This window comes from Heterodontus francisci, chromosome 13 (genome assembly GCF_036365525.1).
Source record: "Heterodontus francisci isolate sHetFra1 chromosome 13, sHetFra1.hap1, whole genome shotgun sequence".
Lineage (NCBI taxonomy): Eukaryota > Metazoa > Chordata > Chondrichthyes > Heterodontiformes > Heterodontidae > Heterodontus > Heterodontus francisci.
Genome location: NC_090383.1, coordinates 107,760,640 through 107,775,957, shown reverse-complemented (window position 1 = coordinate 107,775,957; position 15,318 = coordinate 107,760,640). Strand labels below are relative to the sequence as shown.

The 15,318-nt window shown below is 43.1% G+C and overlaps 1 protein-coding gene across 3 annotated transcripts in view; it reads right to left on the bottom strand.

Annotated features, from left to right (window-relative positions):
• Nucleotides 1-4,966: 4,966 nt before the first annotated feature.
• riox1 (ribosomal oxygenase 1) overlaps nt 4,967-15,318 on the bottom strand; it is a 48,314-nt gene continuing 37,962 nt past the window's right edge. For 2 of the 3 annotated variants that reach the window (XM_068045355.1, XM_068045356.1), the window contains exons 12-15: nt 14,668-14,788; nt 9,542-9,641; nt 9,100-9,186; nt 4,967-5,502 (exon numbers count right to left, since the gene is read on the bottom strand). In XM_068045355.1, the coding sequence (XP_067901456.1) occupies nt 5,428-5,502; nt 9,100-9,186; nt 9,542-9,641; nt 14,668-14,788 (383 nt within the window). In that variant the 3' untranslated portion in view covers nt 4,967-5,427. Of the gene's footprint in view, nt 5,503-9,099; nt 9,187-9,541; nt 9,642-12,552; nt 12,638-14,667; nt 14,789-15,318 lie in introns of those variants that run through there. The other variant, XM_068045357.1, reaches the window with a different exon arrangement.

Genomic DNA, 15,318 nt, shown 5'->3' with positions numbered 1-15,318 from the left:
CGATATTCTCTTCAGATGCTGCTTTGCGCCAAGGTGCCCATTTCTCAAGTAGACGGTTCAGAGAAGGCCTAACACTAGGACAATTATATCAAGTGAATTTAAGCAGTCACACAAAAGACGAATTAGGATAGCGAATGCCATACTACAAGTCACTACTGAAACAAACTAAATCATTGAAGAGAAAATTTGATGAATACTTGCGAGGAAAAATTAAGAGCAGGGGATAAAGCATTCAAAGAGACAGGTCTGATGTGGAGCCTAAACCAGCACTGACACAATGGGCTGGATGGCTTACTGTGGTCACATTTGTGTGATTTCCAGAAATTAATTCATCATTTTTTAAATAAATCCATTCAGCATATGTCCAAAATGGTCTGACGAACTGCATTCTTACATGTTCAGACCTCATATCCGCTTCATCACCAAGATTGGAAAAGGACAAGGAGGGACCGGAAATAAAAGCACTGAATTGGGGGAAGGCTGATTTCAATATGATAGAACAGGATCTGGCCAATGTGGACTGGGAGCAGCTACTTGTAGGAAAGTCTACATCAGACCAGTGGGAGTCATTTAAAAAGGAAATAGTGAGAGTGCAGGGCCAACATGTTCCCATAAAGGTGAAGGGTAGGACCAACAAGGCCAGGGAACCCTGCATGTCGAGGGATATAGAGGATTGGATAAGGGAAAAAAAGGAGGCTTATGGCAGATTCAGAGGGCTGAAATCAGCGGAGGCCCTAGAGGAGTATAAAAAGTGTAGGATACTTAATAAAGTAATTAGGAGTGCAAAGCAGGGACATGAAAAAACAATGGCGGTCAAGATAAAGGAAAATCCCAAGGCGTTTTATAAGTATATTAAGGGCAAGAGGATAACCAGGGAAAGAGTAGGACCCATTAAGGACCAAAGTGGCAATCTGTGTGTGGAGCCAGAGGACATAGGTGAGGTTTTAAATGATTACTTTTCATCTGTGTTCACTATAAAGAGCGATGTAGGTGTAGAGATCAGGGAGGGGGATTGTGATATACTTGAACAAATTAACGCTGAAAGGGAATATTAGCTGTTTTAGCAGGCTTTAAAGTGGATAAATCCCCAGGCCCAGATGAGATGTATCCAAAGCTGTTATGTGAGGAAAGGGAGGAGATAGCAGGGGCTCAGACACAAATTTTCAAATCCTCTCTGGCCACAGGAGAGGTACCAGAGGATTGGAGGACAGTGAATGTGGTACCATTATTCAAGAAGGGTAGCAGAGATAAACCAGGTAATTACAGGCCAGTGAGTCTAACATCAGGGGTAGGGAAACTATTGGAAAAAATTCTGAGGGACAGGATTCATCTCCACTTGGAAAGGCAAGAATTAATCAGGGATAGTCAGCATGGCTTTGTCAGGGGGAGATCGTGTCTAACAAACTTGATTGAATTTTTCGAGGAGGTGATAAGGCAGTTGATGTAGTCTACATGGACTTCAGTAAGGCTTTTGATAAGGTCCCACATGGGAGATTGGTTAAGGTAAGAGCCCGTGGGATCCAGGGTAATTTGGCAAATCGGATCCAAAATTGGCTTAGTGGCAGGAGGCAGAGGGTTGCTTTTACGAGTGGAAGCCTGCGACCAGTGGTGTACCGCAGGGATTGGTGCACCGCAGGGATTGGTGCTGGGACCCTTGCTGTTTGTAGTGTACATTAAATGATTTAGACATGAATGTAGGAGCTATAATCAGTAAGTTCGCAGATGACACGAAAATTGGTGGTGTCGTAAATAGTGAGGAAGAAAGCCTTAGATTACAGGATGATATAGATGGGCTGGTAAGATGCTCAGAGCAGTGGCAAATGGAATTTAATCCTGAGAAGTGTGAGGTGATGCATTTTGGGAGGACTAACAAGGCAAGGGAATATACAATAGATGGAAGGACCCTAGGAAGTACAGAGGGACCTTGGTGTACTTGTCCATAGATCTGAAGGCAGCAGCACAGGAAGATAAGGTGGTTAGGAAGGCATATGGGATTCTTGCCTTTATTAGCCGAGGCATGGAATATAAGAGCAAAAGAGCTTATGACGGAGCTATATAAAATGCTAGTTAGGCCACAGCTTGGAGTACTGTGTACAGTTCTGGTCACCACACTATAGGAAGGATGTGATTGCACTGGAGAGGGTGCAGAGGAGATTCACCAGGATGTTGCCTGGGCTGCAGCATTTCAGCTATGAAGAGAGACTGGATAGGCTGGGGTTGTTTTCCTTAGAGCAGAGAAGGCTGAAGGGGGACCTGATTGAGGTATACAAAATTATGAGGGGCATTGATAGGACAGATAGGAAGAAACTTTTTCCCCATTGTGGAGGGATCAATAACCAGGGGACATAGATTTAAGGTAAAGGGCAGGAGGTTTAGAGGGGATTTGAGGAAAAAGTTTTTCACCCAGTGGGTGGTTGGAATCTGGAACACACTGCCTGAAGAGGTGGTAGAGGCAGGAACCCTCACAACATTTAAGAAGTATTTAGATGAGCACTTGAAATGCCATAGCTTACAAGGCTACGGGCCAAGTGCTGGAAAATAGTATTAGAATAGATAGGTGCTTGATGGCCAGCAGACACGATGGGCCGAAGGGCCTGTTTCTGTGCTGGATAACTCTATGACTCCGAAGAAGGGTCACTGACCCGAAACGTTAACTCTGCTTCTCTTTCCACAGATGCTGCCAGACCTGCTGAGTGGTTCCAGCATTTGTTTTTATTAGCTATGACTCTATTGCCTGCTTCATTATATACTCGAATCAAATACCCTTCGCTATTCCTCCATAATATCGTCCGTCTCAGTCTCTGCCTCAGCCCATCTACTGCTAAAATCTTCATCCATATTTTTGTCACCACCAGAGTGGTGTACTCTAATTCTCTTCTGGCTGGCCTCTCATCTTTTTCCCTCTGTAATTCTGATCTCATCCAAAACTCTGCTGCCTATATTCTGACACGCAACAAGCTTGCTGACTTACATTGGCTCCTGGTCCAGCAATGCCCTCATTTTATAATTCTCATCTTCACGTTCATCTCCCTCCAAGGCCTTGCCCCTCCCTGTCTAACCTCTTCATACCCTAAAACTTTCCAAGAATTCTATGTTCCTTCAAATCTAGCACTTCTGCATCCACAGTTTCCTTAGCCCCTCATTGGTGGCCGAAAACTCTAGAATTCTAGCCTAAATCTCTCCTTTTAAGATGTTCCTTAAACCCATCTCTTTTATCAAGCTTTAAGTCACCTTTCCTAGTACCTCCTTATGTGAATCCCTGGAAAGATCCAGATGCATAAAAGTGCCACTGTGATTTTCAGGCTCACTGGCATGGGGTGACCACCGAATCCCATAGGTCACAACTAGTCCCGCAGCATGGCGCATATGTCAGTGAAGGCCTCCCTGGAGAGTTGCAGTCTTCACTGACAATGACAATGCTTCTCGGACATTCGGAGGTAGCCGAGTTGAATCCGGTCCACTTTCTGGCACAGGTGGGCCCTTATTGGCACAACTGGCTGCTGTTGCTCTCGTCACAGAGCTTTGTGGGCAGCCGCAGCTGCCGCCTGGGCCTCCCTCTATTCCCTCTCTTCTCCTATCCAGTGCTGGCCATTTCTGTCACAGCACTGAAGTCCCCTTGTCGGTGGAGGATTTTGATTTTGATTTAGAGATACAGCACTGAAACAGGCCCTTCGGCCCACCAAGTCTGTGCCGACCATCAACCACCCATTTATACTAATCCTACATTAATTCCATATTCCTACCACATCCCCACCTGTCCCTATATTTCCCTACCACCTACCTATACTAGGGGCAATTTATAAGGGCCAATTTACCTATCAACCTGCAAGTCTTTGGCATGTGGGAGGAAACCGGAGCACCCGGAGGAAACCCACGCAGACACAGGGAGAACTTGCAAACTCCACACAGGCAGTACCCAGAATTGAACCCGGGTCGCTGCAGCTGTGAGGCTGCGGTGCTAACCACTGCGCCGCCCAAAAGGAGTGTCGTTCAATTACAGCCTCATCATCCAAGGCCTCCCTGCTCTACAGTGCTAGATTGTGCAGAGTACAGCAGATCACCACGATACACGAGACCCTCGCTGGGGCACACTGCAGTGCTCCACCAGATTCATCCAGGAATCTCATCTTCAGCAGCCTAATGGCCTGCTCGATGGTCGCTCATGTGGAGCGTGGCAAGTATTGCATCTCTCCTCTACTGCAGTGCAAGGGTTCCTCACAGGCGTGAGTCGCCATGTCTTCAATGGGTAGCCCTTATCCCTAATTCATCCCTGAAGGCGAGCGGGGCACCCTAAAAAGCCACAGTCTTCACTGACAATGCCACTCGGACATTTGGAGGTAGCCGTGTCAAGTCCGGTATACTTTCTGGCACAGGTGGATGCTTCTTGGCATGGCTGGCTGCTGTTGCTCTCATCATAGAGCTTCGTGGGCAGCTGCTGCCTGGCCCTCCCTCCATTGGAGGCACTGCATCACGCCACAGGGGTCCATAAAGACATGCTGTAGGAGACCCATGTCAGGTAATCAATCAGCCGTCACTGACTTATGCGCCATGCTGCAGCACGGCATTGATTCTGCCACCTTTCAACTGCTGGGGATCCAAAGGCATGCGAGGGCCACCGTCATCCACTTAATTTCTAGCCCCACAGTGAATCGCTATCAATCACATGCAAATGTATCTATTCTACAAATTAAATTGCACTCACGTGGCATCGGAGCGGCAGTGCCGCCTTGTGCTTTCCCACTGCTGACTAAGTCCGGAATAGACATCGGGATGTCGGATTTCTGGGCAGATGCATCCAACCCGATTCTCTGGCCCCCCACGCCTCCATTCCCACTCCAAATGGCCTCACTAAATTCAGCCCTTGGAGTGCAAGTTTTCAAGAAAATTGAATATTTTTTGAAGTGTGCTTCATCATTCTTACTTCTCCTCCATCCACACAAATACAAAACCGAGAAGGAAGGTTAAATAATTTGTTTTAATAGTTATTTTTTCAGAGCATTCTGTCACCCTCCCATATCGTGGTACCCACTATAAAACCATAATTCAAATGCTTATGTGCATATTGTGCACGTCTCTACCTCACTTAATCTGATTGTTTTGCTGCACATTCACAGAATACGGCAAAATATAAAGGACACTTCAATAATAGTGTAAAGATACAAACCATTAAATACACAGCCATTACAGTTAAAAAGGCATTGATTCCTCAGTAGTGGGATGGTCTCACTTCATCTTTGGATTTAAACCAATATCTGATTATTGCATTAAAAAAAGGGCATGTTTTCGGACTAGTCAGACTGAAAAAAAACCTATTTAAAACAAATTCAATATTAAAGTAGTTTGTACAATGAACAATTCTATGCTAACTTGTAATAGACTATAACTGGATATGAAACTCTTTTAAAAGGTCCAGCTCCTAGTAAAAGATCAGTCCCTCTTAGGCAGTAGCGGATATTCAGTCATCAGCAGACCTTTCTCATACAAGGCAGCAGCTAAGGAGATCTGTAGAAAGAAGGAAAGCACAAAGGCTGGACGGTTAGGAACATTTTCTTCCCTTTTTGGTAAGACACTTATTGAGAGATTCCCTGATGGCTCAGTGAGTTTATCCAGTGAATAGCCACAACACACAAGAGTACTAAAGCTCTGGGTTTGGTTCTTGGGCTGTGCCGAGTTAGTTAGCTGACCTATGACAGTAAGGTAGCTGCAACTGGTCTTAACGTCTCTTGGTTAGTCTGGGTTCCCACGATACGTTGCTATCGAGCTGAAAGGATTTGTGAGGTTATTGGCTGAGGACAGGACCACACCCTGCATGCTTGAATTCTTGGTTGACACCCAACTATCAAGGTCCATGCATGACTGATAGCCACAAGGGCAAGGTGCTGGAAGGAAATCAGTGTCTGTGGAAACAATCCCTTCCCCAAAAAAAAGTCAACGACTTTGGGAAAGAGGAGGCAAGGAAATATACTGACAAAAAAATTTAAGCGCATCATTTCACTGACAAAGTTCTGCACTGTTGCAACATTTTATTTTCAAAATATAAATATGAATGAGTCAGCCAAGAGTCATGTGATCAGTGATGGCTGGATAAATAAAAATAACGTGCACTCCTACTAAAAAAAGGTTCCTACCCTAAAATACAATGCTTACAAAAATATTTATACCACTGTATGGAAATCAAAAATAAAGCTGTTTTAACTTAGTGTTATTGTCTAAGTAGAATGAAGGGCTTTGACAATGAGGATTGTCATAGCTTCACTTAGTTATCAGATTTTTAGAAACATTTAACTGCCCCCCGATAGCTTAGTGTGTAAATACTTGACATGGTACTGAGCCATACAGCCTAGAAAATCTGGAGGTTTAACCTCAAAGTCTGTGCTGAGTTAGCTGATCTTAGCTGGGACAGCAGTTGAGGAACCACAATTTGCCTTAATGCCACACATCGGTGGAAAAATATCACAACCAGGACATGCTCATCAATTGATACAGCACAGAAAGAAGCCACTTGGCCCATAGTACCTGTGCCAGCTCTTTGAAAGAGCTATGCAATTAGCCCCACTTCCACTCCCTTGTTCCTTCCCCATAACCTCCAAACTTTTCCCCTTCATGTTCCAACTCCCTTTTGAAAGTTATTATTGAATCTGCTTCCACCACCTTTTTAGGCATTGCAGTTCAGATCATCATAACTTGCTAAGCAAAAATACTCATCTCTCCCCTATTTTTTGGCCAATTTTCATAAATCTGTGTCCTTTGGTTATCAACCCTTCTTCTACTGGGAATAGAATAAATAAGGAGAAACTACCAACACCCTTCATGATTTTGAATGCCTCTTAAATCACCGCTCTGAGGAAAACAACCCCAGTTTCTTCAATTGCTTCATATAACTGAACTTCCACATATCTGGTATCATTCTGGAAAGTTCACTGGTATTAACCTACTCAACACAGATGTTCATTAACCATTATGTTCCTTACATCATTCAATTACCTTTATTGAGACTCATCGACCCAAGTCTAACTGTACCCCTCCCCATCCCCGCTCTTTGCTTCCAATTCTCCCACCCCCTTCCTGAGGCAGCGACACTATCTGGGTTACAGTTATGTGGCAGCCCTTGTTTCAGTGAGCCTAGTGGGGAGTCTGGTGTCACCTTAGGTCACCACAGACAAATCAGATTCTAAAAACAAGAAATGCTGGAAATACTCAGCAAGTCACCCTGTCACTGTACTAAATGAGATTAGACAAAGACCAGAGGGAGCTATTTGGCGCTCTATGCCACTGCTAGCTCTGTAACTGGATTTATCTACTCTATTTGCCGATGACACCAAACTTGGAGGTTTGGCAAACAGTGAGGATGATATGAAACACCTGCAATAGGACATATATAAGCTAGCAGATTGGGCAGAAAGGTGGTAGATGGAATTTAATACTGACAAGTGTGAGGTGATACATTTTGGCAGAAGGAATAGGGAAAAGCAACATATACTTAATGGCACAGTTCTAAAGAGTGTACAGGAACAGAGGGACCTGGGGGTGCATGTGCATCGATCTTTGACAGAGTGGTTAGTAAAGCATATGCGATCTTGGGTTTCATAAACAGAGGCATTGAGTACAAAAGCAGGGATGTTACGCTGAACCTTTATAAAGCTCTGGTTCAGCCCCAACTGGAGTACTGCGTCCAGTTCTGATCACCACACTTTAGAATGTGAGGGTCCCTGAGAGGGTACAGAGGAAATTTACCAGAATGGTTCCAGGGATAGGAAATTTTAGTTACAAGGTCAGGTTGGGAAAAATGAGGTTGTTCTTCTTAGAACAAAAGGACACTGAGGGGAGATTTAAGAAAAGTGTATAAGATTATGATGGGCTTAGATAAGTTAGACAAGGAAAAACTGTCCCCATTGACTAACGGTACGAGGACTAGGGGACACAGAGTGAAGGTTTTGGGCAAGAGATGCAGGGAGAATATGAGGAAGAACTTTTTTATGCAGCGGGTGTAATGACCTGGAACTTTCTGCCCACAAGGGTGGTGGAAGCAGAGACACTCAATGACTTTAAAAGGAAATTGGATGGCCACTTGAAGGAAATAGACTTGCAGGGCTATGGGGATCAAACGGAGGAGTAGGACTGACTGAATAGCTCCATGGAGAGCCAGCATGGACTCCTCCTTCTGTGCTGTAAATGACTCTACTCTCATCTCATTCCTCTCCTTTTTCTCAGTAGGTAGCATTTATTTCCAAATATTTTGGTAAGAAAACTAAGGCAGTTACATATTACTTGAAAAACAATGGGTTAGAAGGGCAAAGAGATCTGAGAACACAAATACACAAATCACTAAAAGTTGCAATACAGGTTAATAAGGCCATAACAAAACAAACCCAGCACTAGCTTTTATTTCTAGACGGACAGACTGAAGCACAGAGAAGTTTACTAGACTTGTATGAACCTTGGTTAGACCAAACTTGTGGAGTACTGTGAGCAGTTCAGATTGTCAAAGGATATAGAGACACTGCAGAGTGTGCAAAAAAGATTTACAAGGCTGATACCAGAATTGAAACAATATACCTATAAAGGAAAGAATGTATAGGCTGGGTTGCTTTTCTCATGAAAAGAGGGGTAACTTATTACAGGTCTTTAAAATTATGAAAGGTACTGATATAAGAAGATAAAGAGAGAGGGAGAGGAGAGAGAAACAGCGAGCTAGTTTCTACTAGCGGGGAACAACAAAACTAGCGGTCGTCAATATAAGATAGTCACCAAGAAATCAGATAGGGAATTCAAAAGAAACTTCTTTACCCAGAGAATGGTGAGAATGTGGAACTTTCTCCCATAGGGAGCAACTGAGGTGAATAGTATAGATGCTTTTAAGGAGAAGCTAGATAAGCCTATGAGGGAGAAGGTTATGCTGTTGAATGAGGAAAGTTGGGAGCAGGCTCCAATGGAGTATGAACGCTGGTGTGGACTGGCTGGGCCTGTTTTTGTGTTGTATATTCTATGTAAATACCTACCCAATACCTTATTGTAGTAGAGCTGGTGCCATCTCAGATCAGATAACTCAGCACACACCATACAACAAATATTTATTGGGTTTTCCGAGAGATTTCATACCTTGTCATCAAGATTTCCAGCTGGAAGACTATCAACCTTTATATATTGTGGGTATGAGCAAAGCAAGAGCTCTACCCCATCAGCAAGCTGAAAGACAAATGTGAACATTTTATAAAAGCAAAATACTGCGGATGCTGGAAATCTGAAATAAAAACAAGAAATGCTGGAACCACTCAGCAGGTCTGGCAGCATCTGTGAAAAGAGAAGCAGAGTTAACGTTTCGAAGAAGGGTCACTGACCTGAAACGTTAACTCTGCTTCTCTTTTCACAGATGCTGCCAGACCTGCTGAGTGGTTCCAGCATTTCTTGTTTTTATATGTGAACATTTTATGTTTGCAGAAATATATTTATTACTCAGTTCTTTAAGCATCTTTCGCCTACAATCAACATTTTACTCAAAGGAAATAAGCATAACAAATGAACTTAGGACAATTCATCTTACCTCGGGGTCTATTTCTATGCATTTTTCATCCTCCTTGTGGTAGTCTCTGGAATTTTCTATGGTATAGTACAGCAATATGCTGCCATTCTCGCCACACAATCTATGGAGGACAAGCAAAGCAGACAAACATTTTTTTTTGTTTACGTCAAAGAATAAGAAGCCTGTGCTGGATAAATATTATGACTATATGTCTTCTACTTTTAACAGCCAAGCTCAGCATTTTGCACTAATGAAGTGTAAAGCACCCTCCACTTTATCTGAAAAAGATGTTTTAATCCCAATTGTTAAGAAGCACCTCTGCTGCAACACAACACTATACCCATCTCCAGTAACAGCCTCCTTCATGGAAATTTAAGTGTTTCAATTCAATGCTTTAATGTAGTGGGCTCACACTTACTTGAAAGTGAATTGAGTCTTTCCACACTTATTTCCTGGTGGTATAATTGGTAGAGACAGGGTGCTGGACTGGGTTTAAACTCGGTCAGAAAGGTAACAGTACATTTTGGCAATCCACTGTGACATTCTGTTTCCTCATTGGTCTGGAATGCACTGCCTGAGAAAGTGGTGGAGGCAGGTTCAAATGAAGCATTCAAAAGGGAACTAGACAGTTATATGAAAAGGAAGAATGTGCAGGGTTATGGGAGAAGGCCAGGGGAATGAGACTGAGGCAATTGCTCTTTCAGACACGATGGGCTGAATTGCCTCCTTCTGCGCTGTAATTTAGATTTTTAGATTTCCTGAAGGCATTCGATAAAATATTATTGCACAAGATAGGAGCTCACAGTACTGGGGGTAATGTATTAGCATGGATTAAGGATTGGTTAATTCACAAAAGACAGAATCGGGCTTAATGGGTCTTTTTCAGGTTGGAAAGACGTTAACTAGTGGAGTGCCACAAGGATCAGTCCTAGAGCCTCAATTATTTACTACCTATATTAGCGATTTGGAGGAGGGAGCAGAGTGTAATATACCCAAATTTGTTGACGATACAAAAATAGGTGGTAGAGCATGTTGCGATGAGGACATAAGGAATCTGCAAGGGGATTGATAGGTTGAGTGAGTGGGCAAAAACTTGGCAGACGGAGTTTAATGTAGGGAAGTGTGAGGTCATGCACTTTGGTAGGAAGAATCAAAAGGCAGACAATTATTTAAATGGAGAGGCTTCAAAAAAGTGCAGCACGGAGGGATCTGGGTGTTCTTGTGCATGAAACACAAAAAGTTAACATGCAGGTGCAGCAAGTAATTAAGGCGGCAAATTGGAATTTTGGCCTTTATTGCTACGGGTTGTAGTTTGAAAATAGGGAAGTCTTGTCACAACTGTACAGGGTGTTGGTGAGGCCGCACTTGGAGTACTGTGTACAGTTTTGGTCCCCGTATTTAAGAAAGGATTATACTGGCATTAGAGACAGTTCAAAAGAGATTCACTAGGCTGATTCCTGGGATGAAGGGATTGACTTATCAAGAACGGCTGAACAGGTTAGGCCTTTATTCAGTAGAGTTTAGAAGAATGAGGGATGATCTTCTTGAAACATACAAGATTCTGAAGGGGCTTGACAGGGTAGATGTTGAGAAGATGTTTCCACTAGTGGGGGAATCTCGAACTAGGGGACAGTTACAAAATAAGGGGACACTCCTTTAAAACAGAGATGCGAAGGAATTTCTTCTTTCAGAGGGTAGTGAATGTCTGGAATTCTCTACCCCAGAGAGTTGTGGAGGCTAGATCACTGAAAGTATTTAAAGAAAGAGGAGGTAGATAGATTTTTGAAATATCGGGGAGTTGAGGGCTATGAGGAGCTGGCACGAAAGGGGAGTCGAGGTCTGGGGCAGATCAGCCATGATCTTATTGAATGGCGGGGCAGGCTTGAGGGACCGAATGGCCTACTCCTGCTCCTATTTCTTATGTTCTTATGTAACAATTCTGTGATTTGAAAAGTATAATTCTTACTGGGGTTTATTATACAAAAAATTATAAATAATGGAGAAACCATTGAGCATAAGGAAGGAGCTGGTGTTTCTTAATTATTGCACTAATTTTACACTGAAAAGTATATTTCTTGTGGCCAATTGAGGAAAACTGTCCTACATAATAGCATTACAAACCTTTATGTCTCTAGCTCTAGATGACAACAGCCCCCAACCTCATAAACTGCACCCATCCCCACCCCAACCACACCTTCAGGAAAATTAATGGAAACAGAAAATGCTAAGAATGCTAAGCAATACTACAGGCCGATCAGCACTGCAAAAAGGAGGAAAAGTTAACACTTTGGGTGCAACATTTAATTCGAACTGGAGAGGGGAATGGTCTGGGCTGCAGGACAGATTATGTTTTAACTTTCTTTTCTGTTCCACTCTGCCATGAATTAAACAATGGTTTGAAGTAATTGCCTGGTAAAGATTCCATTGGAGTCTAGCACTCTGCAGCTAGCAATCATCCCATTACTACTGTATTTAATGGACAAGCACCTCAGTGAGAAATGTGCGTTCCTCAAACTCTGGCCCATTATGCATTCCCCCACATCCTTTGACCTACCACTGGCAACCATGTCTTTGGTAGCTTAAGCCCTAAGCTCTGGAATTCTCTCCCTAAACTTCTGCATCTCTTCAACTCTCTCTCCTCCTATAAGACTCTCCTTGATACCTACTTCTTTAACCAAGCTTTTAATCACCTGTCCTAATATCACCTTCTTTGGCTAAGCATCAAGTTTTGATTCATTAAACTCCACTGAAGTATCTTAGAAACATTGAAAAATAGGAGCAGGAGTAGGCCATTCGGCCCTTCGAGCCTGCACCGCCATTCAATACGATCATGGCTGATTGTCCAAACTCAGTACCTGTTTCCGCTTTCTCCCTGTATCCCTTGATTCCTTTAGTCCCAAGAACTAAATCTAACTCTTTCTTGAATATATTTAATGATTTGACCTCAACTGCTTTCTGTGGTAGAGAATTCCACAGGTTCACCACTCTCTGGGTGAAGAAATCCCTCCTCATCTCAGTCCTAAATGGCTTACCCCTTATCCTTAGACTGTGACCCCTCGTCCTGGACTGCCCCGCCATCCTTGGGCTGTTTTGGGCTGCTTTCCTCTGTTAAAGGTGCTATATAAATGCAAATGGCTATTATTTATGGTAGCTCACATCTCCACTCAGATGGAAACCACAAACAAGTCAGCTTAGTAAAAGACCCAATTTTAATGCACTATCCAACAGCAAATACCAACACTGATTCAACAGGAATTAGTGCGCGTACAGAAAACTTTTTCGGTTAGAGATGTAATATAAATGAAAGTTATCATAAAAACTAGTATTCATGCTCTTAATGATTTCCAACAGGCAATTTTAGATAAATTATACTGATCAAACATAAAAGGAGGTAGTGACAAACTTTGCAATGAAAGATCCTTTAGAAAATCCTCCTGTTTTGAACTATTTGTGAAAAGTCATTCTTTCTGATCTTTACCCCATTTCTGTTCACTGCTCTGTGCTTAGGTTCACACATTTTAAATTTATTTTTTAACCAAGTAATTAACTATTCTAGTTTACATCAATAGGCTCTCCTCCTTTTTCTCCAACATAAAACAATAGACTAAATGCATCTTCTTCAGACAGAAGATTCAATTTTTAAGTGTTTAACCGCTTGTTGGATAAGGCAAGAATATAGTAGCTGTCTCTCAGTTATGAGGAGTCACAGTTGTTGCAGCCCACTCAAAGAGCTTGTAGCTATAACATGCCTTTTACGACCTCAGGGCAACCCAAAGAACTTCTTCGGCAATTAAATCAGTCACTGTAGGGCTCAATTTTTCCAGTTCGCCTCACGGCACGGCGCACACACGAGATGTGCGCCACAGAGCCACCGCAATACCTTCCACTGCGGCTCATTTAAATGGAAGGGACGGACCACCCACTGCCGATAACGTACAGGGGGCGGGCACTCAGTCCCCAGCAACGATGTCCGGCAGCACCGCGCAGGAGCCAGTGCCATTTTTAAAGGGCTTCGAGCCCTTACAAGTAATTTCAATTTTTAAAGTGAAATGCATGTTAGAGTTAAATTAAAAATTTAATAAGAGATCGAAGCCCCTCTCCAACCCCCATAATGACCAAACAATTTATTCATTGCCCTCTCCCCATCAAAAAACGTTTTTCCTATCCTGAACTTCCCACCCAAAACTTTATTAACTTTGACCTTCAAACCCTTCTCACCAACCCCTCAACCAATAGTAAGAGTTTTTCCCACTCCCCTCCCACTCTGAAAGCTTCACTCCTCCTCCCTTCCCACCAGCGTTCCGCCTCGGATCTTCAAATGGAGATCGGAAGGTGCGGGAGTTCCGGCAGCCGGCCATCGTGAAAAGGCAAGTCTTTATTCATCTAATTTAAATTAATTAACATATGTTAATTAGGTCTCCATCGCTGAGCAGTGGGAAGGGGGCCGCCAAGGCCTTATATGGCGGTAATATGGGGCAGGGCCTTCCCAGCATCGAGGCCCATGGTGGGCCTCTCCTGGAGATATTTTCTGGGCCCCCCACCATGACCCCCGAGTCGGGGGACTGGTAAAGTCCAGCCCATAATGCGGGGAACTGTGACACCAATGTGCGCACAGCAAGGTACCACAAACAGCGATGATATAACTGGCCAGATGTTCTGTTTTTGGTGGCGTTGAGTGAGAGATAAATGTTTGCCAGGACATCTGGTAAAACATCCCTGCCTTTCTTCAAAAAATGTCATGGAAACGCTCAGGATCCTGTTCGGCACACAGCCCTCTGCAAGTTACATTTTATAGTTTCAGTTACTTACTCTTTGCTAAGTAAGGCCTCTTATCACACTTCTATTTTATTCAAAAAGTATTGATCAAATTTTTTAGCCCCCAAATTGGAAAAGATGCACTGGAATGTCCGAAGATCAGTACTTCCTGTTAGAAGGTTTTGAACAATATAGTGTATGGAGATAATAAAATTTAACTTTCCCGCTGTTTATTCCTTTTTAATAGGACATGCTGTGTTATTATTGCAGTCTTAGGAGATGCACTGATCGCATGCGCTAAGGCAAAACCATTAAAAGCTCAAATCGATGAGGTTTCACAAGGCCATTATTCTGAAATATGTTGTGCAGAAAAATAAGTAGAATTATGAGACCTGGCAATGTTACTGCGAAGCATTCGTATCCGGGTACTTCCTCGTATCTGTAGAACAACGTTGCGTGGCCCACCATCTCTCCATCGGGCTGGTGCACTGTATACAGTGCATGCTAGCTCCTCTAGGAGAGAAAATCCAATTGTTCTTTAACATTAGAAAGATGCAGTTTTGATTGCATACAGAACATTACATGCCATTTCAGACTGAGACTGAACTGATCTTTAAATTAATTTTGCACAGAAATAGTTGAAAAATGCTTCCCAGCACATGTATTTTTTAATGAATGAATTCCCAAACAGATGCTTTGTCACTACCCTCAAAACCAATCTAGTCATGCAAACTGGTTAGAAGCTTTCTCTACAATTGACCTCAGTAATCCTGGTGGCTTTGGGGAGGTGGTGTGGGAAAAAGGTCAGTTAGTGTTCCTCCACCTGACTGCTTTCCAATGGCCTTGCAGAACAGTATGCATGCGTAGGTGCCAGTTGAGCAAATAATCATGCTAGATTGTGAATCCTCGCTGTTAAAATAGTTTAGGCTCACACGTGATAGGTGCATCAGCCAGATTGTAAGGGTGTTGAGGATGGGGGGAGGTGTGGTAGCTACCAGTATCCCACATAGTACTCCAACAGAAGACAACTCTTTCAGAAGAGA